This window comes from Theropithecus gelada, chromosome 2 (genome assembly GCF_003255815.1).
Source record: "Theropithecus gelada isolate Dixy chromosome 2, Tgel_1.0, whole genome shotgun sequence".
Taxonomy (NCBI): Eukaryota; Metazoa; Chordata; class Mammalia; order Primates; family Cercopithecidae; genus Theropithecus; species Theropithecus gelada.
This window is the reverse complement of record NC_037669.1, coordinates 85777539-85798950: the sequence shown is the minus strand read 5'-3', so window position 1 is coordinate 85798950 and position 21412 is coordinate 85777539. Positions and strand designations below refer to the sequence as shown.

Here is a 21412-nt window from a genome sequence, read left to right as displayed (position 1 = left end):
TTTCCTCTCCGCCTTCCTTTTGTGTTTACAGGGACCTGTAATACTTTCTTAACTCCTTTTCCCAGTTGAAGGATGACTGCTTTTACATGAAACAAAAGTAGTTTATAGTGGCATCCTTGAAGCTATAGAAAATAAAAAGCCCCATTGCCTGCACAGCTGTGTGGAGAGGCAAACCCCAGGAGGAGAAGGGAGAATTTTCGGTATTTTTCCTCCAGGTCTTTCTTGGTACCTTAGGGAGCAGAAGCCAGTTGGTAGCCTGTATGTGGCCATGGAGTAATTTCTAACTGAGGTTCCAGGGCCGCCTTCAGAATGGGCTTGCTTTTCCCTCTCCAGGTATTTTTGTTGTTGACAGCTGTGTCTGCTCCTTGGGGGAAGGCTCCAAGCTCACCCCACAGAGGCCCTGTGGAGGAACCATCAACTCTCGTGACTTCAAATGTGCCCTGGCGGCCTGGAGCAGCTGTTAAACCGCTGTGGCCCCGATTAACTGCCGATGTCTCCAGATTTTGGTATTTGCCTCTCTTGCCAAGTTCAAGTGACTGTTGGCTACAAAATCAACAAAACAAGTGCTTTTATGGTAGCAAAATGGGTCCTCTTAAACAAGTTTGCAAATTTTTAGACCCTCAGTCACCTACTCCTCCACTCCCCTTCCCCGCAAGGTCAAAAGATGGGCAGTTAGAAGAAAGACCCTGCTAGGTTTAAACCCTCCAACGAGTTGACCTTCAATGCTGGGTGACCCTCTCTGTGCCTCAGCTCTCCACCTGCAACATGGGGGGTTGTGACGATTAGACAAATTAATAGGTGAAAAGCTTCTGGTGCCCTCCTGGGCCTGTGATACACATAGGACTCATTTTACTGACTTTCTTAGACTCTGGTAATGAAGACATGTCACTTAACTACAAATAGTCTAATTGGGACCACATTCCCTTAAAGGAATCTGTTTATTAGGTGCCCGTCTTCTGTTCTAAATGTAACTACAACTTATATATATATTTGAATGTAAAATAGTTATTGAAAAATTAGAAAATACAGGTAAGCAAAAGAAGAAAAGAAATCATTTGTGATTATACAGCTGGCTGTGAACACTTGGTGTATGTCCTCTTAGCTGTGTGTGTATGTGTGTGTGTGTGTGTGTGCGCGCATGTGTGTGTGAGATTAGTGATTTAAAACAAAAAGTAAGCAGTTACTGTCATATATTGTGACACTGTTTCCTGTATTCTTTGACACAGTTTGGGATGGCTATATAGAATTCTGTTTTACTGGAGTAGCTCCCGTCCAGTTACTGGAGGTCAAATTGCTTGGTTTTCTACTGTAGGTACCTTTTCAATGATTTTGATATATATCAACATTTTAAGTTACTAAGGGCTTTTGATTGATTAATGACTATCACTGGGTCTCTGTTCTTCAAAATCTTTTGTTTCCAGCAAAGTGAAAATTTCCTGGAAAGCGTAAGGCATTATATTATTCTGACCTGATTCCAGCGGGCATTAACATGTCTTGGAAGGTCAGAGTGCTTTTTGCTTATGAGATAACTTCCCCAGGATGATAAGAAAGTAGTATATTCTTGGCTCATTTGCAGGGGACACCTGTTGGTATGTGGCCTGAAGGGTGGGTACTCAGACTAGAAGAGGAATGGAACCATGAAACTGCTCAGCTTATCCAGATCTGGAATCCACAGCTTGGCAAAGAGCTTTGTGCTCAGATTAGTTAGTGATGTTACAGGCACCAGTAGTCCTGGGAGACTGACAACCTGCCATAAAGCCAGGGGCTTCTGTTCACAGAGCAGACTCAGAGGAAGTGGGATTAGGAAGATCTCATTTTAAACTTGGTGGAAAGTCAGAGTTAAATAAATCGATTCCCTTCTAGAGAAGCCTATTGGGAGAGAAACACATGCAAGTAACAGATATGGGCCAGAATGTTGGGGCCTGGTTTAAAACCAAAAACTTCAGATAAAGATCAATTTTGAAATCTATTTTATTTTTCTTTATCTTAAGTCTCTAGATTACCTTAATTACAGAATTTAGACATTCATTTCACTGACTATAAATGTTAGACTGCATTAGTTTCATTTGTTTTACTCAGTCTTGAACTTTGCATTTTTGGTGGTAAATCAGCCTTGGGTATAAGCTGGGTTTCAATGTTGGTTTTTGGAGCACATCTGGCAGGCAGCAAAGATCTCCTGGGAATTTTAGCTCCAAAGATATTGGCTTCCATTTGAACTTAGGATAGTCTCAGTGATTGTCATTGAAGTTTTATTCACATACCAGAGCACGCTGTTAGCTTGAGCCAGGGTTGGGCTGGCCAGAGCCCCACCTCCCAGGTCAATCCAATCAACCTCCCAAGGTAGGGATAGGTAAAGTCACTCTTTGCCTTATTGTGTTTGGTGTTGCTCTAATAGAATACCATAGATTGAGTAATTTACGAGAAAAGAGATCTATTTCTTCCAGTTCTGGAGGCTAGGAAGTCCAAGGTCAGGGGGCCTGAATCTGGCAAGGGCCTTCTTGCTTCATCATCCCGTGGCTGGTGGTAGAAGGGCAAGGGGAGCCAGAGAGCAAGAGGGGGCTAAACTTGCTTTTTTTTTTTTTTATTGGGAGAACCCACCCCTGATGGTTAATATGGGTTCTTTTCTATTCCCTAAGCATCTCAGCTGGTTTGAGAAATAAAGGGAAAGAGTACAAGAGAGAGAAATTTAAAGCTGGGTGTCCGGGGGAGACATCACATGTCGGCAGGTTCCATGGTGCTCCCTGAACCATAAAACCAGCAAGTTTTTATTAGCGATTTTCAAAAGGGGAGGGAGTGCACAAATAGGGCGTGGGTCACAGAGATCACAAACTTCACAAGGTAATAGAGTATCACAAAGCAAGTGGAGGCAGGGCGAGGTCACAGGACCGCAGGATGGGGCGAAATTAAAATTGCTACTGAAGTTTCAGGCACGCATTGTCATTGATAACATCTTATCAGGAGACAGGATTTGAGAGCAGACAACCCGTCTGACCAAAATTTATTAGGCGGAAATTTCCTTGTCCTAATAAGCCTGGGAGCCCTATGGGAGACTGGGGCTTATTTCATCCCTTTGGCTTCGACTGTAAAAGGCGGCCACCTCTAGGGGGCATCTATAGACCTACCCTCAGGGCACATTCTCTTTCTCAGGGATGTTCCTTGCTGAGAAAAATAATTCAGCAATATTTCTCCTATTTGCTTTTGAAAGAAGAGAAATATGGCTCTGTCTCGTCCGGCTCACTGGAAGTCAGACTCCAAGTCTTAGCTCCCTTGTTCCCTGAAGATTGCTGTTATCCTGTTCTTTTTTCAAGGTGCCCACATTTCATATTGTTCAAACACACATGCTCTACAAACAATTTGTAGAGGGTCCTGAGGCAACATTCATCCTCCTCAGTTTACAAAGACGATGAGATTAAGAGATTAAAGACAGGCATAGGAAGTCACAAGGTATTGATTGGGGAAGTGATAAGTGTCCATGAAATCTTCACAATTTATGTTCAGAGACTGCAGTAAAGACAGGCATAAGAAATTATAAAAGTATTAATTTGGGGAACTAATAAATGTCCATGAAATCTTCACAATTTATGTTCTTCTGCTGCGGCTTCAGCCGGTCCCTCTCTTCGGGGTCCTTGACTTACCGCAACATTTTTTTTTTTTTGAGATGGATTTTCACTCTTGTTGCCCAGGCTGGAGTGCAGTGGTGCAACCTCAGCTCACCGCAACCTCCGCCTTCCAGGTTCAAGTGATTCTCCTGCCTCAGCCTCCCCAGTAGCTGGGATTACAGGTGCCCACCACCACACATTACTAATTTTTTGTATTTTTAGTAGAGACAGAGTTTCACCATGTTGGCCAGGCTGGTCTCGAACTCCTGACCTCAGATAATCCACCCATTTCGGCCTCCCAAAGTTCTGGGATTACAGGCATGAGCCACTGCACCTGGCCCCAGACTCGCTTTTATAACAAACGCAGTTTCTCCATAACGTACCTACTCCTGTGATAACAACATTAATCCATTCATGAGGGCAGAGCCTTCATAACCTCATCACCTCTTATTAGGCCCCATTTCCCAGTACTGCTGTATTGGGGATTAAGTTTCTAACACATGAACTTTGGGGGACACATTCAAACCATAGCAGCCTTATAGAACCATAGGAAAATGCAGCTGTGTCCTTCCTTGCATCTCCCTTGCATTGTAAAATTGCAATTACTGGGCAATAGGCTTCATCCAGAGAAGTCTTTTGTGTCTGCTGTGGGCCGTGGGAGCAACCACAAGGACCTGTCCTTGCTTCCAGGGCCACACAGTCTATGATGCCAGGAGAGAAGAGCACAGATGGTTTTGGGGGCTGGGGTGGAGCATGAAGCCTTTATGTGTTGGAGAACAGGACAGCTTTGGTGGGGAGAGAGGAAAGTCTAGATTAAAGGAATAAATGGTTTTTCAAGTGATGTGCAAGAGAAACTCATAAGATTTCTATGGATGTTTTCAGAGAGTGGGGGGAAACCTGGAACTACAGCTCATGATCAATTGTAGGACCATGTAAAGCGGTTCAAAACATCTAATAAGCAGTGTAGCAGATGTCAATCTTGGTCTAGACTCACATGGTCCAGGAATACAACTTCTTAATTTTTCCAGGATCAACTTAATGCTGAGAAACTCCAAGCTCTTGGGTCTAATATTCAGGTCAGAGGCTCTGGTGCCCATTTTGAGGATCTCTTCCCACTTGCCCTCTGCCAGTGAATAGGGGGTTGCTGGGGAGTCCATGTCTAGGTTCTTACCTGCCTGTAAGGGTAAGAGGAGTATCTTTGTTTTTTTTTTTTACTGAGACAAGGCCTTACTGTGTCACCCAGGCTGGAGTACAGTGGGATAATCATAGCTTACTGAAGCCTCAACTTCCCAGGCTCAAACAATCCTTCCACTTCAGCTCACCAAGTAGTGGGACTGTAGGCATGTGCCACCATACCTAGCTAATTAAAAACAAACAAAAATATCTGTACAGACTGGGTCTCACTAGGTTGCCCAGGATGAGAGAGGGGTATCTTGCTGCTCCTAGAACACATGGCCAGATGCCTCCAGCCTCATCTCCAGGCTCTAAGGATTTTGTTTTAGTTTAAGGATCTGAGGAATTCTCTCTTTATATTCGTTGCTTTCCTTAGAGTTCCTCCCTTTGTCCTCAAACAGTAATCTCATTTCAGGATACCCAGTATTACTGCCTCAAAAGACTTGGACATTTGAGCAAGGAAGGGAAATGTTTTGTGACACACACACACACACACACACACACACACACACACACACACCCCCATCCTTGAGTCAAGGAGAAACTGAGCCTTCCTGTTTACATTTTGAAGGTATAGGATGGGAGGAATGAATGGAGAGAAAATATAAATTTATATCTCAAAAATTATTCTGCCATTAAAATGTAACACATTTTCATTTTCACAACTAACTCTTAAGGTCCCTAGAGCCGAGATGAGATGTGGAGCCCCTTAGTTTCCCTGGGTAAGAGCTTGGGGTGAGGAATTAGTAAACTGATTCAGAGTTTCCCCACAAATAAGAGTAAATATATCTTCCCCAGCATCTTTAATTCTCCAGCTCTTTGATAACCAAATAAATGTCATGCATTCATGTTGACATTAAAAGTGTTATAAACTTCATTTGGAAGGTTCCTATTAATAAACAATATTTGCTTCCACTAGGAGCAAAATTAAATATTTAGTTAAACCAATTTTTGGGTCTCAGGACCCTTTACACTCTTACAGAGTCCTGAGGACCCCCTGAGAGCTTCTGTTTATGTGGGTTACTTATATCTATTGATGTTTACCATATTAGAAATTAAAACCAAGAAATTCAAAAAGTAATTAATACAAGGATAAAAAAACTCATTACATGTTAACGTATATATTATAATATATTTTATGGAAAATAACAATACTTTCCAGAATAAAAAAATTAGAGGAGTGGCTGTTTTCCATTTTGCAAATCTCTTTAATTTTTGACTTAAGAGGAAATAGGTGTATTCCATTATCTGCTTCTGTGTTCAATCTCTTGTGATTGGTTGCTGAAGAAAATCTGGCTTCACATAGACATGCTGTTGGAAAAATGAGGTCTTCTTGGACCCTGAAAGGGTCTCAGGGACCCACAGGGATCACTTTGAGAACTGCACATTTAAACAGATAAACTACCAGGGTATGTGATGGGTTTTAAATGAAAAATTGTCTTTATTGAGAATTTGAGTCAATCAGGGGTGAAATCACAGGTGTGTTTTACGTCATGTGTCTTGAACGTTGCCCTCTCTTCTTACAGAAATACAAAGAGTATGAGAAAGACGTTGCCATAGAAGAAATCGATGGCCTCCAGCTGGTAAAGAAGCTGGCAAAGAACATGGAAGAGATGTTTCACAAGAAGTCTGAGGCAGTCAGGGTAAGTGCCTCTGGTTTGTGCCCTGTATCGCCTGAAGACACAAAGGCAGCTTCAGGGGATGGCATTGATGAACCAATCTCTCAAAGATAAAAGTTGACTCACTCATCTATTACGTAAATACTTTTATTTTTACAGTCTGGTTAGCCAGAAAAAGCAGTCACTAGGGGCAAAAACTGCCCTTTTCATAGAGAGTTCCTGTGCCAGTTTTATTCTGACAAATTTATGCCTTTAGCCGAGTTGCCACTAATTGTACAGCCGTACAGCATGGGCCTATAACTGTATGATGCATGCACTAATGACCAAAAACCATTCAGAGGTACACTAGGGTTCAACTAAGCTCTAGTCTGAGCGTTTTCTTGTGTCACTGTGTTTAGTGATTTTCTCAAATGGTTGCAAAACTTTTCAATCTATGAGTGTGTCATAATTGGTATAACTGTTCCTATATATTTGGATGTCTGAGTTATTTGAAAGTTTTTATTGGCCGGGTGTGGTGGCTCACGTGTGTAATCCCAGCACTTTGGGAGGCCGAGGCAGGCAGATCATCTGAAGTCAGGAGTTCATGACCAGCCTGGCCAACATGGTGAAACCCAGACTCTACCAAAAATATAAAAAGTAGCCAGGTGTGTTGGTGGGTGCTTGTAATCCCAGCTACTTGGGAGGCTGAGGCAGGAGAATTGCTTGAACCCAGGAGGCGGAGGTTGCAGTGAGCCAAGATCACGCCACTGCACTCCAGCCTGGGTGACAGCGTGAGACTCTGGCTCAAAAAAAAAAAAAAATTTTTTTTATTTAAGGGATGTGGTCTTGCTATGTTGCACAGGCTGGTCTCAAACTCCTGGACTCTAGTGATCCTCCCACCTCAGTCTCCTGAGTAGCTGGGGCTACAGGTATGTACCACCAGCTCTGGCTTGCTTGCACGTTTTGACGTAAATAATGCTGCAGTGAATCTTCTTGTATATTCACAATGGACCAACCAACCGAGCACCTACTACGTGTGAACTGTTCCTTTAAGGACTATATATGTACTCACTTATATTATCCTTGTGACACCTCCATGATGGGTATTACTGTTATCCCCATTTTATAAAAGAGGAGTCTGAGAGGAAGACGTTGAGTAGCTTCTCCGAGGTCACGTGAGGAGTGAGGGAGAGCTCCAGCCATAATAACCCCAGAGTTCACATTCTTTTCTGCCTCCTTGCCTTCAGTATCCTGGAGTGTATGTGTATTTCCTTAATGTGAATTCCAGAACACAGAAGATAGTTCAGAGGCTCAGAAGCAATCTTCAAGGTTCTTTATGCATATGAAAGCATTTCTGTCCAGATAAGGTTGTGCCAATTCACAGCTGCTCCAGCGGGAGTGGTGTGCAAGTGCTTATTTTCTGAAATCCTTGAAAAAAAAAAAAGGACTGGTAACAGCATTGTCAATTTGAGAGGGGGACATATTGTTTTAGCTTGCATTTCTTTGTGAATCACAGAATTTTAGAGGAGAAAAAGGCATAAATATCTTTAGGTTCTGCTTCCACAATTGACAAAGTAGCCCTGGTGTCTGGAATTAGGGGAGCATTGGGAGGGGCGGGAGGAGGGGGCCATGCAGCATGCTGCCATGACACAGAGGTCCGGCCAGCACCAGAACCTAGACCTCACCTCCTTGAGGCAGTGGGTCCACGTGGTCAGTGAGACATGGGCTCTGGAAGTAGTGGAACTGTCCCGAATCTCAGTTCTGCCCCAAGGTGGGAGACCAGTGAGCAAAGCTGAGTAACTCCTGTGAATCTCTTTTTCCTCATTTATCAGCCTGGCGGCATTAGGAGAAGTCAATGATGTAATAAATACATGCTTACGTTTATTGAGTTCAGATGCACCAGCCCCTGTGCTAATCACTTTATGTGTATCATCTCATTCTTGCATCAACACTAGGAGTGAGACACTGTTGTTATCGTTGTCTTAGAAATGACCAAACAGGCTTGACAGGATGAAGTCATTTGCCCAGGTCACATGGGCAAGGCTCAGCAGAGTTAATTTTTACACCTAGGTGGTGGGGTTGCAGCACCTCTGTATTTATGTAAGGTGTTTATTTAGCTCAGTGTCTGGCAAACAGTAAATGTTCTGTAAATGTTTGCTGTTACAGCTGGTTAAAGGGCCTTCCAACCTGTGAACATCTGATAGGAGGTAGTCTTGGAGCTTCAGGAAGCACCTGGATGATGACAGGAGGGAACATGAACTGGGTTTAACATCTTCGTATTGCCTAATTTTAAAACCTTTTTGTGTTAAATTAGTGAAGTTAAAAAAAAAAAAAGACGATTTGATATGGTGGGTGTAGTTCCTTTGAGAAGAAAAAATAAGTTGCTCTGTTTAAATTGAAATGTTCCCAGAATAAAGGCAGCCAGATTCCTTGCAATGCGTATTCTATGTATTTTAAAATAAATGCACAGGCCTTCTGTAATCACGCTTGATGCTCAAGCCTGTAACATCTTGGTTAATTGGTCCAGTGTAACGTGGATTTCCCCATGCCCGTCTTTAAAGAGAGTTTGTATGTCACATAGGGGTTTAGTCTGGGGACAGTAGAGATGGGCCTGGTCCTCACTGTGAGCCATGTGGCTCTCTTGTTAACAGTCAAGACCCATATGCCATTTGGAATGAGATATCCCTTTGGAGGCCAGGGGAGCAGTGAGTGTGACTTTTTTCATATTTTAATGATACCTTGATTCTCCATTAGGAAAAGTTGCTGTTTGCCTGTGAGATTTGTGAACATTTGAAGAGCAAAGACCTCAGGTCCAAATTTGCCCATGGGTTTGCAGGGGAGTCATTATTTGTAGCCTTGCACTGGAATGCACCACTGTGAAACAAGGTGAGGTCCTTTCCCATGCCACCCACCTGACAGTGACTCCACCCCCCTCTTTTCTTTTTTCTTTTTCTTTTCAATTTCTTTTTTTTTGAGACAGAGTCTTGCTCTGTCGCCCAGGCTGGAGTGCAGTGGTGCGATCTCAGCTTACTGCAAGCTCTGCCTCCCGGATTCATGCCATTCTCCTGCCTCAGCCTCCCAAGTCACTGGGACTACAGGCACCACCACCACACCTGGCTAATTTTTTGTATTTTTGGTTTCACTGTGTTAACCAGGATGGTCTCTATCTCCTGACCTTGTGATCCGCCCGCCTCAGCCTCCCAAAGTGCTGGGATTACAGGCGTGAACCACCGTGCTGGGCCCCCACCCCCATCTTTTCTAATCGCTCAGGAACAGAACAGATTTTTAGGTTTGGCCCTATCACTCTGATGCTCCACACCTAGGAATCTTCCATTTCCAAGCCCCCCTCCCACTTCCCAAGCAGTTGGAGTTGGGTCCCAGGTTCAGGTGCCCCACCTTGTATTTCCTAGTGTGAATCAGTGGTGACTTGAGGGACGTGTGTAAGAGAAACCTGGTTCACAAACAACCCTGATTTATTAACATTTCCATTGATGTATATAAAATATTTATGAGTCTGGCAGTAGCAATTTAGGAAACTGCAATAAGAACACCTGTAGTCTGTGAAAGTAGGTTCAGTTAGTACTGGGGGGGAAGAAATGGAGTACTACAATAACCCCATCCTTTGATGTAGCCTGTCATCTCCTGCCTGTTAAACAATGTTGATCTCTTTCTCTGTCTCTTCTGGCTTGATTTCATCATTTTCCTCCATCACTTTTCCCAGTGATTAGTTGAATCAGAGTGATTTTATCCTCCTCATCTCCTATTTGAATTACTCTCCACTATGCAATTATCCTATCACAGAAAGTCCTATTTTCTCCCCGTCAGATGTCTGAAGTAAATGTGAAACCTAAAGTGGCCTGCCCATTACATAACCCCTGTCATCTCATTGGTAATGGACTATATGTAACTTTTTTTTCAGGCTAGCAAATTATAAATAACCTTAGCTTCAGTAATTTCCATTAACATAATGGTGCCATCATTATGGTGGCATTTCTTAACTAATATTTTCTAGCTCTTTTTAATGCCATTGGTGGTTTAAGTAATTTTTTCACACCCACGCAGGTTATTTGATACGGCCATGCTCCTGCTTGCTTTTGTGTGTAGCAGTTGTGCCCTAGGCACCATCTCTCACCTTCATTGTTCAGACATATTTATGCTACCAAGCCCTCAATTAATATTGCTAAGCAATTTGTCAAGTTTTAAGTCCCTATGAATGGACAAGAAATGGAGTCCATTTGCTTTTAGTTCATCAGCATTTCAAGGGAGAGATCTCACATGTTGGACGTGGAGGGAAGGGTATGGACCAGTCCTCTGCCAACTGTGGATTCCCATCAGCCTATTCCTAAGTGACACCTGGAAATGCTTGTCTGTGTCACAAGTCAGAGCTCATCTTTGATATTGATGGAAGGCAAAGGGGAGACACCACTCCCCTTTCTCCTGAGTTGCTGTTATTGAGAAATGGACCCTGATTTGAGGGGAGGGAGAAGGCAGAAGGGTTATATTGCATGACCTTGGTTATATGGACAGGCTGCCCCCAGCCTTTCCTTTGTCTTTAAAATCCGGCCCTTCATGGGGAGTATCACAAACTATCGATCAACTGGAAGCGTCATTTGGGGCTCTAGGGAACTCTGAGCAGGCACAGCCAAATGGGAAGACAATCTGTAGGAAGTAACTGCGTAGCCACGGATATCTCTGATTGTAAGGATATACTTTGAGGACCAATTCCATCACAGCCAGGGGGATGTCATGATCCTGTAATTTTGGTGCGGTTTGTATCACTGAGATGAGCAGCACAAGAGAAAAGCAAGTAAACCAGGAAATAAGAAAAAGGACTTTGGTGAATTTATAATTTTATACTAGTATTCTCCAGGATGGTTTTCTAAAGGTGAATTCCTCAGAGTGGATTTTGCCTTTGGTTGCACCGAACAGCTCTGGGGTGGGCACTGCCTTCATCACACTGATTTGAGCTGGACTTAGGACGTCCTCCTGTTTTCCCAGGTGTTCCTGGTTTCAGGGCCAGACGCTGATTCAGAGGACCTTAGATGTCTGGCTATGCAGACTTCAGACCTCCACAAACTTCAACAGGTTTCAGAGAGGGAAGGGGCACTGGGGGGATTATAGGATAGTATCTGTTGTGGTAGCATTTCAAGCAAAACGTTACAATTAATTAGACGTGTCTAAAAGAATGAACTCTTCTGGGGAATGTGAAGAGATATAAAACACAAATTGTAGCTAGACCCACTCCATGATGAGCCAATTGTTTTCAAACCTTGGGTAAGATATTTAATAAATTTTGAAAGCACCCAGAAACTCACACCTATAAATAAACTTAATCTTGTTTCACTTATTTTTTTGATTTACATTGATAAAATGATAAATCAGGCCCTCGAAAAGAGTGTTTTGCTTAAAAATAAATACCTTTGCTTGTTGGGAAGAGCTAAAGGAGACTAGATTTTATATTAAATTTTCCCCCTTTCCTATAGTTACCTGCTGTTCATTGTGGAACTGATTCCCATTATAGCTGTACTGTGGAAAGTAATTGCTGTTGTACAGTAATTCAATTTCAGTGCATTCACGCATCAGTTCACCGATAGGGGTTTATCTGGAGAAACCTGGGACTTGAAAGCTTTTTATCGAGAAATTCCACATGCAGCAAGACATTTTTCCTAGGAAACGAATATCAGTATTTGCATTTAATAAACATTTACCTTCTCAGAAAAATGGATTTTTCTCTCTGCTGAAGAGATTTGCGCCAATCTTCCAAAAAGCTAGAGGGTACTATTAAAGCAACTTTCTTGAGATGTTTTTTGACTGGCGCCTGTCTACGTACGTATGACTATAACATACATCAGTTTTATGGAAATATATACAGTGAGGCATGAAAACCAGGATGCACCCAAGTAAAGCGTACTCCATCCCCAAAATATAAGCTGTATAAGGAATTAATATCTATAGGGACTATATGAATACTTCTGGTTTAAAAACTCATCTGATCTATAGACATTGTGAAAATTGTGTTTGAGGCATACTTTCAAAAGGATTACATTGGAAATGAAATAATTGATTCTGTTTATCCGTTTCAAAGTTAAGGAAAGGTTCTTAAGACAGAACTGATTCTTTTCTTTACATGTTAAGTCCAAAACAAGTTGTGGAGGTTTTAGGAACTGAATATTGCCTAACAGTGCCAGGATCACTTTAAGTTCTCAGGCAGTGGAGGTATATATGGCTGTATAGATCTAAAAGATTTTTGTTTTCTGTCTTGTTTTCATTTCTGATCTCATCTCAGAATTTCAAGGCTTGTACTTTGAAAGAGCAGTACATTTGTTTCAGAAAAAAATAATGTTTTCTATTTTGAGTCACAGATAGAGGGAGGAGACTATTAATTTTTTATGTTGATGTATCTTGTGGTCTATTTGTTCCCTTTTTTTGGTAAACTGGGTTGCTTGCAAAATCATACGTATATATGTAAGGAAATTTAGAGCAGAAACCTCAAACCAGAAGAATCTTAAAAAAGAGCAACAGTCTGCATTCACCGGTTTTGATGAGGTCAGCGAACCATCTTTGGTTAATGGCTGAGAACAAAACCACATGGAACTGCGTGGTCTTCGTGGGTTTCACCCCAAAGGGGCCTGGGGTTTCCGCTAACATGTTTCAGTTTGAGCCAACCTGAGCCTCACAGCTAGGCCCAGAAGACTGCTCTCCCTCCCACGTTGAGAGGAAGCAACTTGTCCACCCCCTTGGGGGTATACGCTTACCAGTATATAAGCGTATATAAGGGAAGGAAGGGGAACTGCTGGACAACTTGTATGTGCAGTTTCATGTCTTCTCTTCTCAAACTCTCAGTTTTCCATCAGCCTCACATTTTCAAAGTTGGCTTGACTTGGTGGACCGTATCGTGACTTTCCTGCTTATTCTGGGGGTGTTGGCCTGTAGAAAGCATTCTCCTTTGCGGGTAGAACTGTTGCATCAAACCCTCCTCAACTTCATGGTAATTTATTTCTTTCCCAAATAATTGGACTAAACGCTTTCCATTTGTAGAGCTTTATGGAAGTCTTAGTTTTGTGTTTTCTATGTCTACCATAGAAGCACCCATGTGTTTTTTAATACTTTTTCTTCTTACTTGTTATAAAAGTAATACATATTCATCATAAAAGAAAAAAGAGTGTGCAGAAAATGAAAAGGGGGAAAGAAAAGATCACAGCATGAAGAAGTAAGTATCAGATGGTACTTAATGTCTCTCAATACCTTTGTTTTTCAGCATCTTAGTTTCTGTCCCTACAGGTTTTTTTTTTCTATTTGTGCATGAGTATATAGATATATGTGGGTATATATAAACTTTTAAAATATCGGATTATTCTTTCTTGTAACAAGCTTTTTAAAAAATTACATGTTGGGAACATGTCAATGAATATAGATTTCTATTATTTTTCACAACTGCTTTCTGGATGTTCCAATCAAACAGTTCTCTCTTAGTGAACATTGATGGCATCTGTAGTGCTTCACTGTTATAAGCAATAATTTGATAAACTCTCTTGCAAAGAAACTTTTGTCCATTTATTTGATGCATTTATTAGGATGTATTCCTAGAAGTGAAATTAAGACTTTGGGTGTATCTTGCCAGATTGTCCTACAGACAGTGCTATGCCTGCCTATGTTCCCACCTGTGCGGTTGGAGGGGAACTAGTTCCACATTGTCCTCCCTAGTATTTGACTATTATTAGTCTTTTGGCCAACTATTGTATCTCAAGTTTTTTGTTGTTGTTGTTTGTTTGTTTGTTTTGAGATGCAGTTTCACTCTTGTTGCCCAGGCTAGAGTGCAGTGGCCCAATCTTGGCTCACTGCAACCTCCGCCTACCGGGTTCAAGCAACTCTCCTGCCTCAGCCTCCTGAGTAGCTGGGATTACGGGCATCTGCCACCACACCTGGCTAATTTTTGTATTTTTAGTACAGATGGGATTTCACGATGTTTGCCGGGCCACTCTCGAACTCCTGACCTCAGGTGATCTGCCCACCTCAGCCTCCCAAAGTGCTGGGATTACAGGCGTGAGCCACCATGCCTGGCCTCAAGTTGTTTTTCTTTAATTACTCACTGTTTGGCACAGTGGGTCCCTCTGGCTCCTCATCTGCCCTGCACCAGGGTTTGAGGAAATTACACCATGTCACACAGAACATGGGCTTGCCAAAACAGAGAGATGGCCCAGGTGCTGATCGCCATCCTCCCACAGAGAGGAATGTGGGTGGAGGCACTCTGCTGGACGTGTTCGGAGGGGCCCTTCCTTTCCCCTCCCTTTCTGGACTGTATGATAGGAACAGTCCTGGGGAGGAGGGACAGGCTAACTAGCACTACGCTGCCTGGCTTTGGGGTGCCAGCTGTTTGGAGGAATCGGCTAGGAGCATTGGTGGTTCAGTACCCGGGGACTGTGGTGCGCAGGGTGTTTCAGTTACTGAGGGAGAAAGTCAGGAGTTGCAAGAGAATTGGAGCTTGGTGCAGCCCCTCTCACTGGGAAAGGGCCCTGTTCCCAGCTGGCTCATTGTCTGAGCATCCAGATTGAGCACCAGGGTCACTTTGATTGACTTTTCTGAAAGGTACTATGTAGTTAAGTTGACCATCTTTTTACATGTGTATTAGCCATTTCTTCTTCATTTCTATTTTTTATTTTCGTACACTGCCTGGTAATACCCTTTCCCCTTGTTTAACTGTACTATTTCTTTTCTTGTCCCAACTTGCCTTTACTCTGGCCCCAGTGCCTACTACAGTGCTTCATACTATAGTTATGTGCTCAGTAAATGTTTGTGGATTGACTCACAGGCCTTTGTCCTGGGGTCAGGATACCTTAAAGTGAGAGTGATATGGGTGGTATGGGCTACACCGCTTCCCTTTGGCCAGAGAACTCCTGAGTGATAAAGGTGAAAAGCCAAGTATTCGAGCCCAACTGCAAAGCAATTGTGGGATTCATGGACTTTCCAGAATCCTCCACTGTTGGCTTCAAGCGAATGAACCTGGCACAGCAGTGTGGCACCAAGATGTTGGTCCCAGTTCTGATTTTTCAGAGTGTTATGTTGTTGGTGTTCTACACCAGGCCAGGTAGAAAACAATGCCACTTAATTTATACTCAGACCAGGCAAAAGCAATCTTAAAAGGTTTGTGGGTGGGAGGAAATTACGGTGGGTGAATTACTGATGCGTCACCATCAATAGATCCAAATGATAGAAGAAAGCCATAATAATAATAATAATGATAATAGAAGACCACTGTCTGTAATTTTATAAATTACCAGCAACAAATTAAAGGGTCTCAGAAATATTTTGAATGCATATTTAGTCTGTTTAACTAGGGATGTGTTGGTGGGATTGGTTGTACTTTTTTGGTCTTTACTCAGTTTCCCATATGGAGGTGAGGAGCAGCTGGTCCTGCAAACAGAGTGAGATTATTTACATTTTCTAAATTAGGTTATGAGGGGAAAATGAAAAGATAGTTGGGAATTCATTGGCGTTTCATTGACACTGCATTTAGTGGAGAGATGACAGCGCTTGCGAGTAATCAGAATCTTTGTTAAAAATCAGCTGGGGTATCATTTATTGCACATCCCAGGCTTACTGGCAGCCTGAATAGATGAACATGCAATGCTTTGTACTATCAGGGGTAAATGTGGATTTTTTGTTCTTGTGTGCTTTTTAATTGATGTGTGTGTGTGTGTGTGTGTGTGTGTATGGTGTCACTTGGGAAGGAAAATCAGGTCCTTGGGAATATACTTAGAGAGCCTCCCCTCACTGCACCCAGTGACTCTGGAGCATTTCGTGAGGCTGTAAGGCTGTTTGATGGGATTTATAGAGAGGAACTTCTCTAGGATCTCTGCAAAGCCCATGATGGATGTCGAAAGCAGACTCCTCATCCAGGTCACAGTTGGGAGTTGCTCATAGACAGCCGCACTCCAGCCAACCTCAAGCAGGTGTCTCTGCAGACACTCAAAGACTGCTAACCCTAGCCCAGGTTGCGACCCTGATTTGACTAATGCAGGAATTGCCTTAGTGAAAACTCCAGGCTGGGCAAAGATTCTGGCTCTTAGCACTTTTACCTAGCCATGAATAGATGGATACCAGCTGCATAGAGATGATGGCAGCAGCTCCAGTCTGACTGGAGCACAGTCAGACTCATAGGGGAGTGGAGCCCTCCAGGCAGCCTCTTGGCCAGCCAGTGGGTGGCCTCTGTTAGGATGCCTTTTGAGCCAGGCAGCCTGTCTGCAAGAGGACTTCCCTTCAGAGGGCTCAGTGGATCCATTCCCTTGGTGTGCTGGGAGTCTGTCATTGCAGTCACTGTGGCCATGGTCTGGGGACAGTGCATCAGGCTTGCTGTGGTCCACATGGGGGAATTAGGGTTGGCCTCTGAGACCAGATGTGGTAGAGATGATTTTATTCTAGGGAAGTATGCTGGGTACACATGTGTTCGTAATGGAGGGGGTGGGCAGGAGTGTGGGGGTTGGAGGTTGACACGTGAGCATTCATTCTCATGGGAATTTCGTCATTGGAGATGGGGAAATAAAAAAGAATTAATCACATCAGAATTGTAAACCTGTGTCCCCCAGGTCAATCCTGGTTGTAGATACCTTTTACTTGGTCTGTGTGGGCTTTAACGGGGAAAAATGAAATCACGTATAAACATATGTAGTGATATTAAAATATCCAGATTTAAAGCTTGGAAAATGGAGACGTGTAGCCATCCTGGGCCCCCATGTCCATAGAACAGCAATCAGCATCAGCATGAATGTCTCTGTTGGTTGATTTCCATGCAGCTCCCTAGTCGTTTATTTGCTACTCCGGCCCTGAGGAACATTGAGTTTGCAACCCCTGCATTCGTCAGATTAGGGTTAGCAGAGTCTTTGTGTATGTGAAGTAGGCAGCATACTTATAGCTTTCATAATTCCCCCACAGAAAGCCAGATGGAGTCGTTGCCATTGTTTTCATCATTGATATCATCTCTGTTGTCGTCATGATCATCACATTACTGAGTGCTTCTTGCTTGCCAAACCACTTTGCTATGCTTTGCATATATTATCTCATTTAAGTGATACTTGTGAAATTGGATTTTAAAAATTCTTGGCTGGGTGCAGGGGAAAGACCATTTAAAGGATTTAAGGTAAGAGTATGCATTATAAGGGGACGTGGAATCTTTCTTTTTTAAAGTTCCTGAACTATCAAATGAGACTGAGATTTTCTTCACCTTTAACATTTGAGGATGTTTAGCTCTTGTTCAGCCCTCACCTATAAAAAGTTCTATTTGTTTTGTTGTATGTTTTCTCCCAATCTCAAAAAGGTTTGATTCATATAAATAATTCCCAGTCTGGTCCCATTCATAGAATCGACAAACAAAAATCAGAGCTATCCCCTCCCTCCCTCCATCCGCCCTGGTCGCCAGCATACACTTTCCTGTAGCATGGACTGAGACAGTATTGGTCACGTGGAGAAGGGGATGAAAAATGCTCAAAGTGGCTACATTTGAATATGTGGCACTTATCTCTTTGCGCAGGCACCTTATAGAAAAAATAATTCATTAAACTTCGTTCTAGAAAAAAGAGCATTAAGCCTTCATCAACAACCACACAAAGAGCTCACCATGGCAGGAATGGGACAATAAAGGAGTTATTTTAGCAGAATTAACAGGAAGAAATTAGCCCCATGTATCCTTCCTTTTTATCACAGTGTGGTGCATTTACATATTTTGAAATTTCACATTTGCATAGTCAATGATTTTAAATTAGATTCTCACATCTCCTCTCTGATGTTTGTCATGTGTACAACTTGTCTTAATAACTGAGTTGTTAGCATTTAAAAAGCAGTTATCTTATTATTGGCACAACCTTGAAACATGGCATCCAGCTACCCTTGCAATTTTTAAGCAGCTTTACTGAGATATAATTCACATATGTAGAGGACACGTGAGCATGCATGTGTATTTACTTATATGCCACTTTGAAACACATCCAATGTGTAAATCAAGTTCAGGTTCTCTGATTTATCTGGTAACCACAGCTGGGAATTGGATGGGGGAGTTATGCTTTGAACTAATGCCTGTCGGGAGTGGGATGAAGTGCTTATTTCTTTGAGAATTCCTGTCATTTCAAAGAGGAGAAATAAAAGCTTGAGAGTAGGGGTGCAATTTATGTGTCTTCTCTTCCTGTCCTGAGCTACCTTCATTCGTCCAAGGCCAGTGTGTGGGTGGGGAAGCATGCTCCCCTCACCTGCCCTGTCTTTCCTTGACCACCTGTCTGCTTTGTGGGCTGTAAGTTGTATCAGCCTGGGGTCTCCGGGTTGGCTACTGTTAAGATCTAGATTTACAGCTGGCTCCCTCCCCACATGAAGTTTATATGCTATTAAGGGAGACAGGAAGGCTTTGAAATCGGGAGTCCTGGCCATGCCACCCAGAGAACCCAGGGAGTGAAGCCAAACCAGGTCCTGAGAGGTGGAAGAAGCAGAAGGAACAGCACGTGTGAAGCTGGAGAGGAAGCAGAATGTGGGACCGGTTGAAGGCATTGAGAGGAGGATGGAGTGGAGAGAGGGTTTGGAGAGGAGAGAGCAAGACAAGGGGTTCCCCCCGACTATGCTGTGAGGGCCCTGTGGTGTGGTGGGATAGAGGCGATCGATTTCATGTGTTTATTTGAATGTCTTCCTCACCACTTCCCAGGCCAGTGGTTGGCCCATTTAACTCTGCTCCCCAAGTTTCCCCGAGCAGTTCACACACCTGACTTGGTGGGTGCTGGGCGTTCACTGGAAGAGTTCGGGTGTCATTTTAAGAATACAGGAAGCTGTGGCAGGGTTTGCATTTCTGTGTCTACACTGCTCATTGGCCGCCTCCCTTTCCCTTTGTGTCTGGGGAAAAGCTGCCATGTTCCCCACTTTTCTCTGGGTATTGATTTATATGCACCTGCCCACCCTTAGAAAGTATGTCGCCTTCTCAGTGATCATAGGCTGCGGTGCCCTGTGATGGCTCCTTTGTTGCCCGTTCCTCTCTTCCAGCCAAATGCGCTCTGGAGACTGGAGAGCACAAATCTTTTGTACAGCCCACTGAGAGTGAAGCCCCCGGGCAGCACTCAGGAGGAGGGTGCTGGGAAGTGCAGCCACCTCTATTGTGCTGGGAGAAAGCCGGAGAAGCCTGTGTTTAATGGAAGCAAAGAGCCTGCTTTTCAATTTTCAGCTACATTTAGCAGATGGACCAGTTCAGGATTGTCCTGTTTAGGGAATCTCCCCTGACATTTGGACACTTCGTGGGTGGAGGGGACCTCCTAGGAGCCAGCCCAAGGGGGACAGTCACCTGTTAATTCTCCGAGCTTGTGTTCCATTGGGTCTCACCTCTCTGAAGGTAGTTATAAGGAGACAGTGCATAATTTTGCTTACTTTCAGCAATGGTGGTGACCTCCAAGCACGCTCCCTTAGCCTGCTTCATTGGCCCCAGCAATTTAAGAAGGCCAGCCATGGGAATTACTTCCTCTTGTAGAAGTGGAAGTGCAGGGACTTTGGCCATGCCGTTTGTTTTATATGTAGACTTTTTAAAAATTATTTTTATTTTTTTTAAGACAGAGTCTCACTCTGCTACCCAGGCTGGAGTGCAGTGGTGTGATCTCGGTTCACTGCAACCTCCAACTCCTAGGTTCAAGTGATTCTCATGCCTCAGCCTCCCAAGTAGCTGTAACTACAGGTGCTTGCCACCATGCCCAGCTAATTTTTGTGTTTCCAGTAGAAACGGGGTTTCACCATGTTGGCCAGGCTAGTCTTGACTCCTGACCTCAAGTGATCCGCCCACCTTGGCCTCTCAAAGTGCTGGGATTACAGGCTATTTTGTGTGCAGACTTTGATGCCCTTAGATGTTCAGTCATCTCTTGGGAAACAGGTTCACTTTGGAAGGGAGTGAACTGGGCTTTGGAGCTAGTAAGACCGGAGGTTAGCCATTATCCACTGACGGTGAGACCTGAAGCTCCTTGAGTCTCGGTTTTCTTGTCTGTGAAATGGATGTGTTCTCATGTTGCAGGGATTGTGACTCTCTGGATACAGCAGGAATGGATTTGAGGCTGGCTGCCTCAGACTAGCCCTGAGCCCAGGTCACACGATCCCTCCTTGAGATGGAAGCAGTCATACAAGTGACCTCAAAACTAACGTGAGGATCAAATGAGCACACATGGGCCTGGCTTGAGCCCACACGTTACATGGCAAACACTTTGTAAATGGTCATTTACTTTTATTTGTGTATGTAAATAGTACCTTTTACAACCAGCATAGTAGAAATAGGCTCTGGTTCGGGCACCAAACTCACTCAGCTCAGATCCTGTCCCAGTCATTTAATAGCTGAATAATCTTGCCCAATTTACGTAAACTCCCTAAGCTTTAGGAACCTTAACTCTAAGATTAAAGGGTTAGAATACCTACTTAATGGAGTTATTTTGAGGGTCAAATGAGAATATTGATGTAAAGTGTTTTAGCCCAGTGCCTGGCAAATAGTTCTACTTCCTAAAGACTAGTTACTATTATTGTGGTCTCATTATTAATATAATCATACAGAAAGTATGGATATGATAGAACACTTAATAGGAATATTTGAAGAGGTTTTAAAAATTCAGCTCTGGCAAATACTACTATTACAGGACAGGGGTCCCGATCCAGACCCCAAGAGAGGGTTCTTGGATCTCGCTCAGGAAAGAATTCAGGGCTAGTCCATAAAGTAAAGTGAAAGCAAGTTTATTAAGAACGTAAAGGAATAAAAAATGGCTACTCCATAGTCAGAGCAGCCCCAAGTACTGCTGGTTGCTCATTTTTTGGTTATTTCTTGATGATATGCTAAACAAGAGGTGGATTATTCATTCCTCCCCTTTTTAGAGCATATAGGGTAACTTCCTGACATTGCCATGGCATTTGTAAACTGTCATGCTGCTGGTGGGATTGTAGCAGTGAAGACGACCAGAGGTCACTCTCATGGCCATTTTGGCTTTCATGGGTTTTGGCCAGCTTCTTTATTGCACCCTGTTTTATCAGCAAGGTCTTTATGACCTGTATCTT

At 43.2% G+C, this 21412-nt stretch overlaps 1 protein-coding gene across 2 annotated transcripts in view; it reads left to right on the top strand.

The window, feature by feature from the left end:
* CACNA2D3 (calcium voltage-gated channel auxiliary subunit alpha2delta 3) overlaps nt 1-21412 on the top strand; it is a 930450-nt gene that overhangs the window by 190694 nt on the left and 718344 nt on the right. For both annotated transcript variants that reach the window (XM_025377234.1, XM_025377233.1), the window contains exon 3: nt 6299-6415. In XM_025377234.1, the coding sequence (XP_025233019.1) occupies nt 6299-6415 (117 nt within the window). The remainder of the gene's footprint in view (nt 1-6298; nt 6416-21412) is intronic.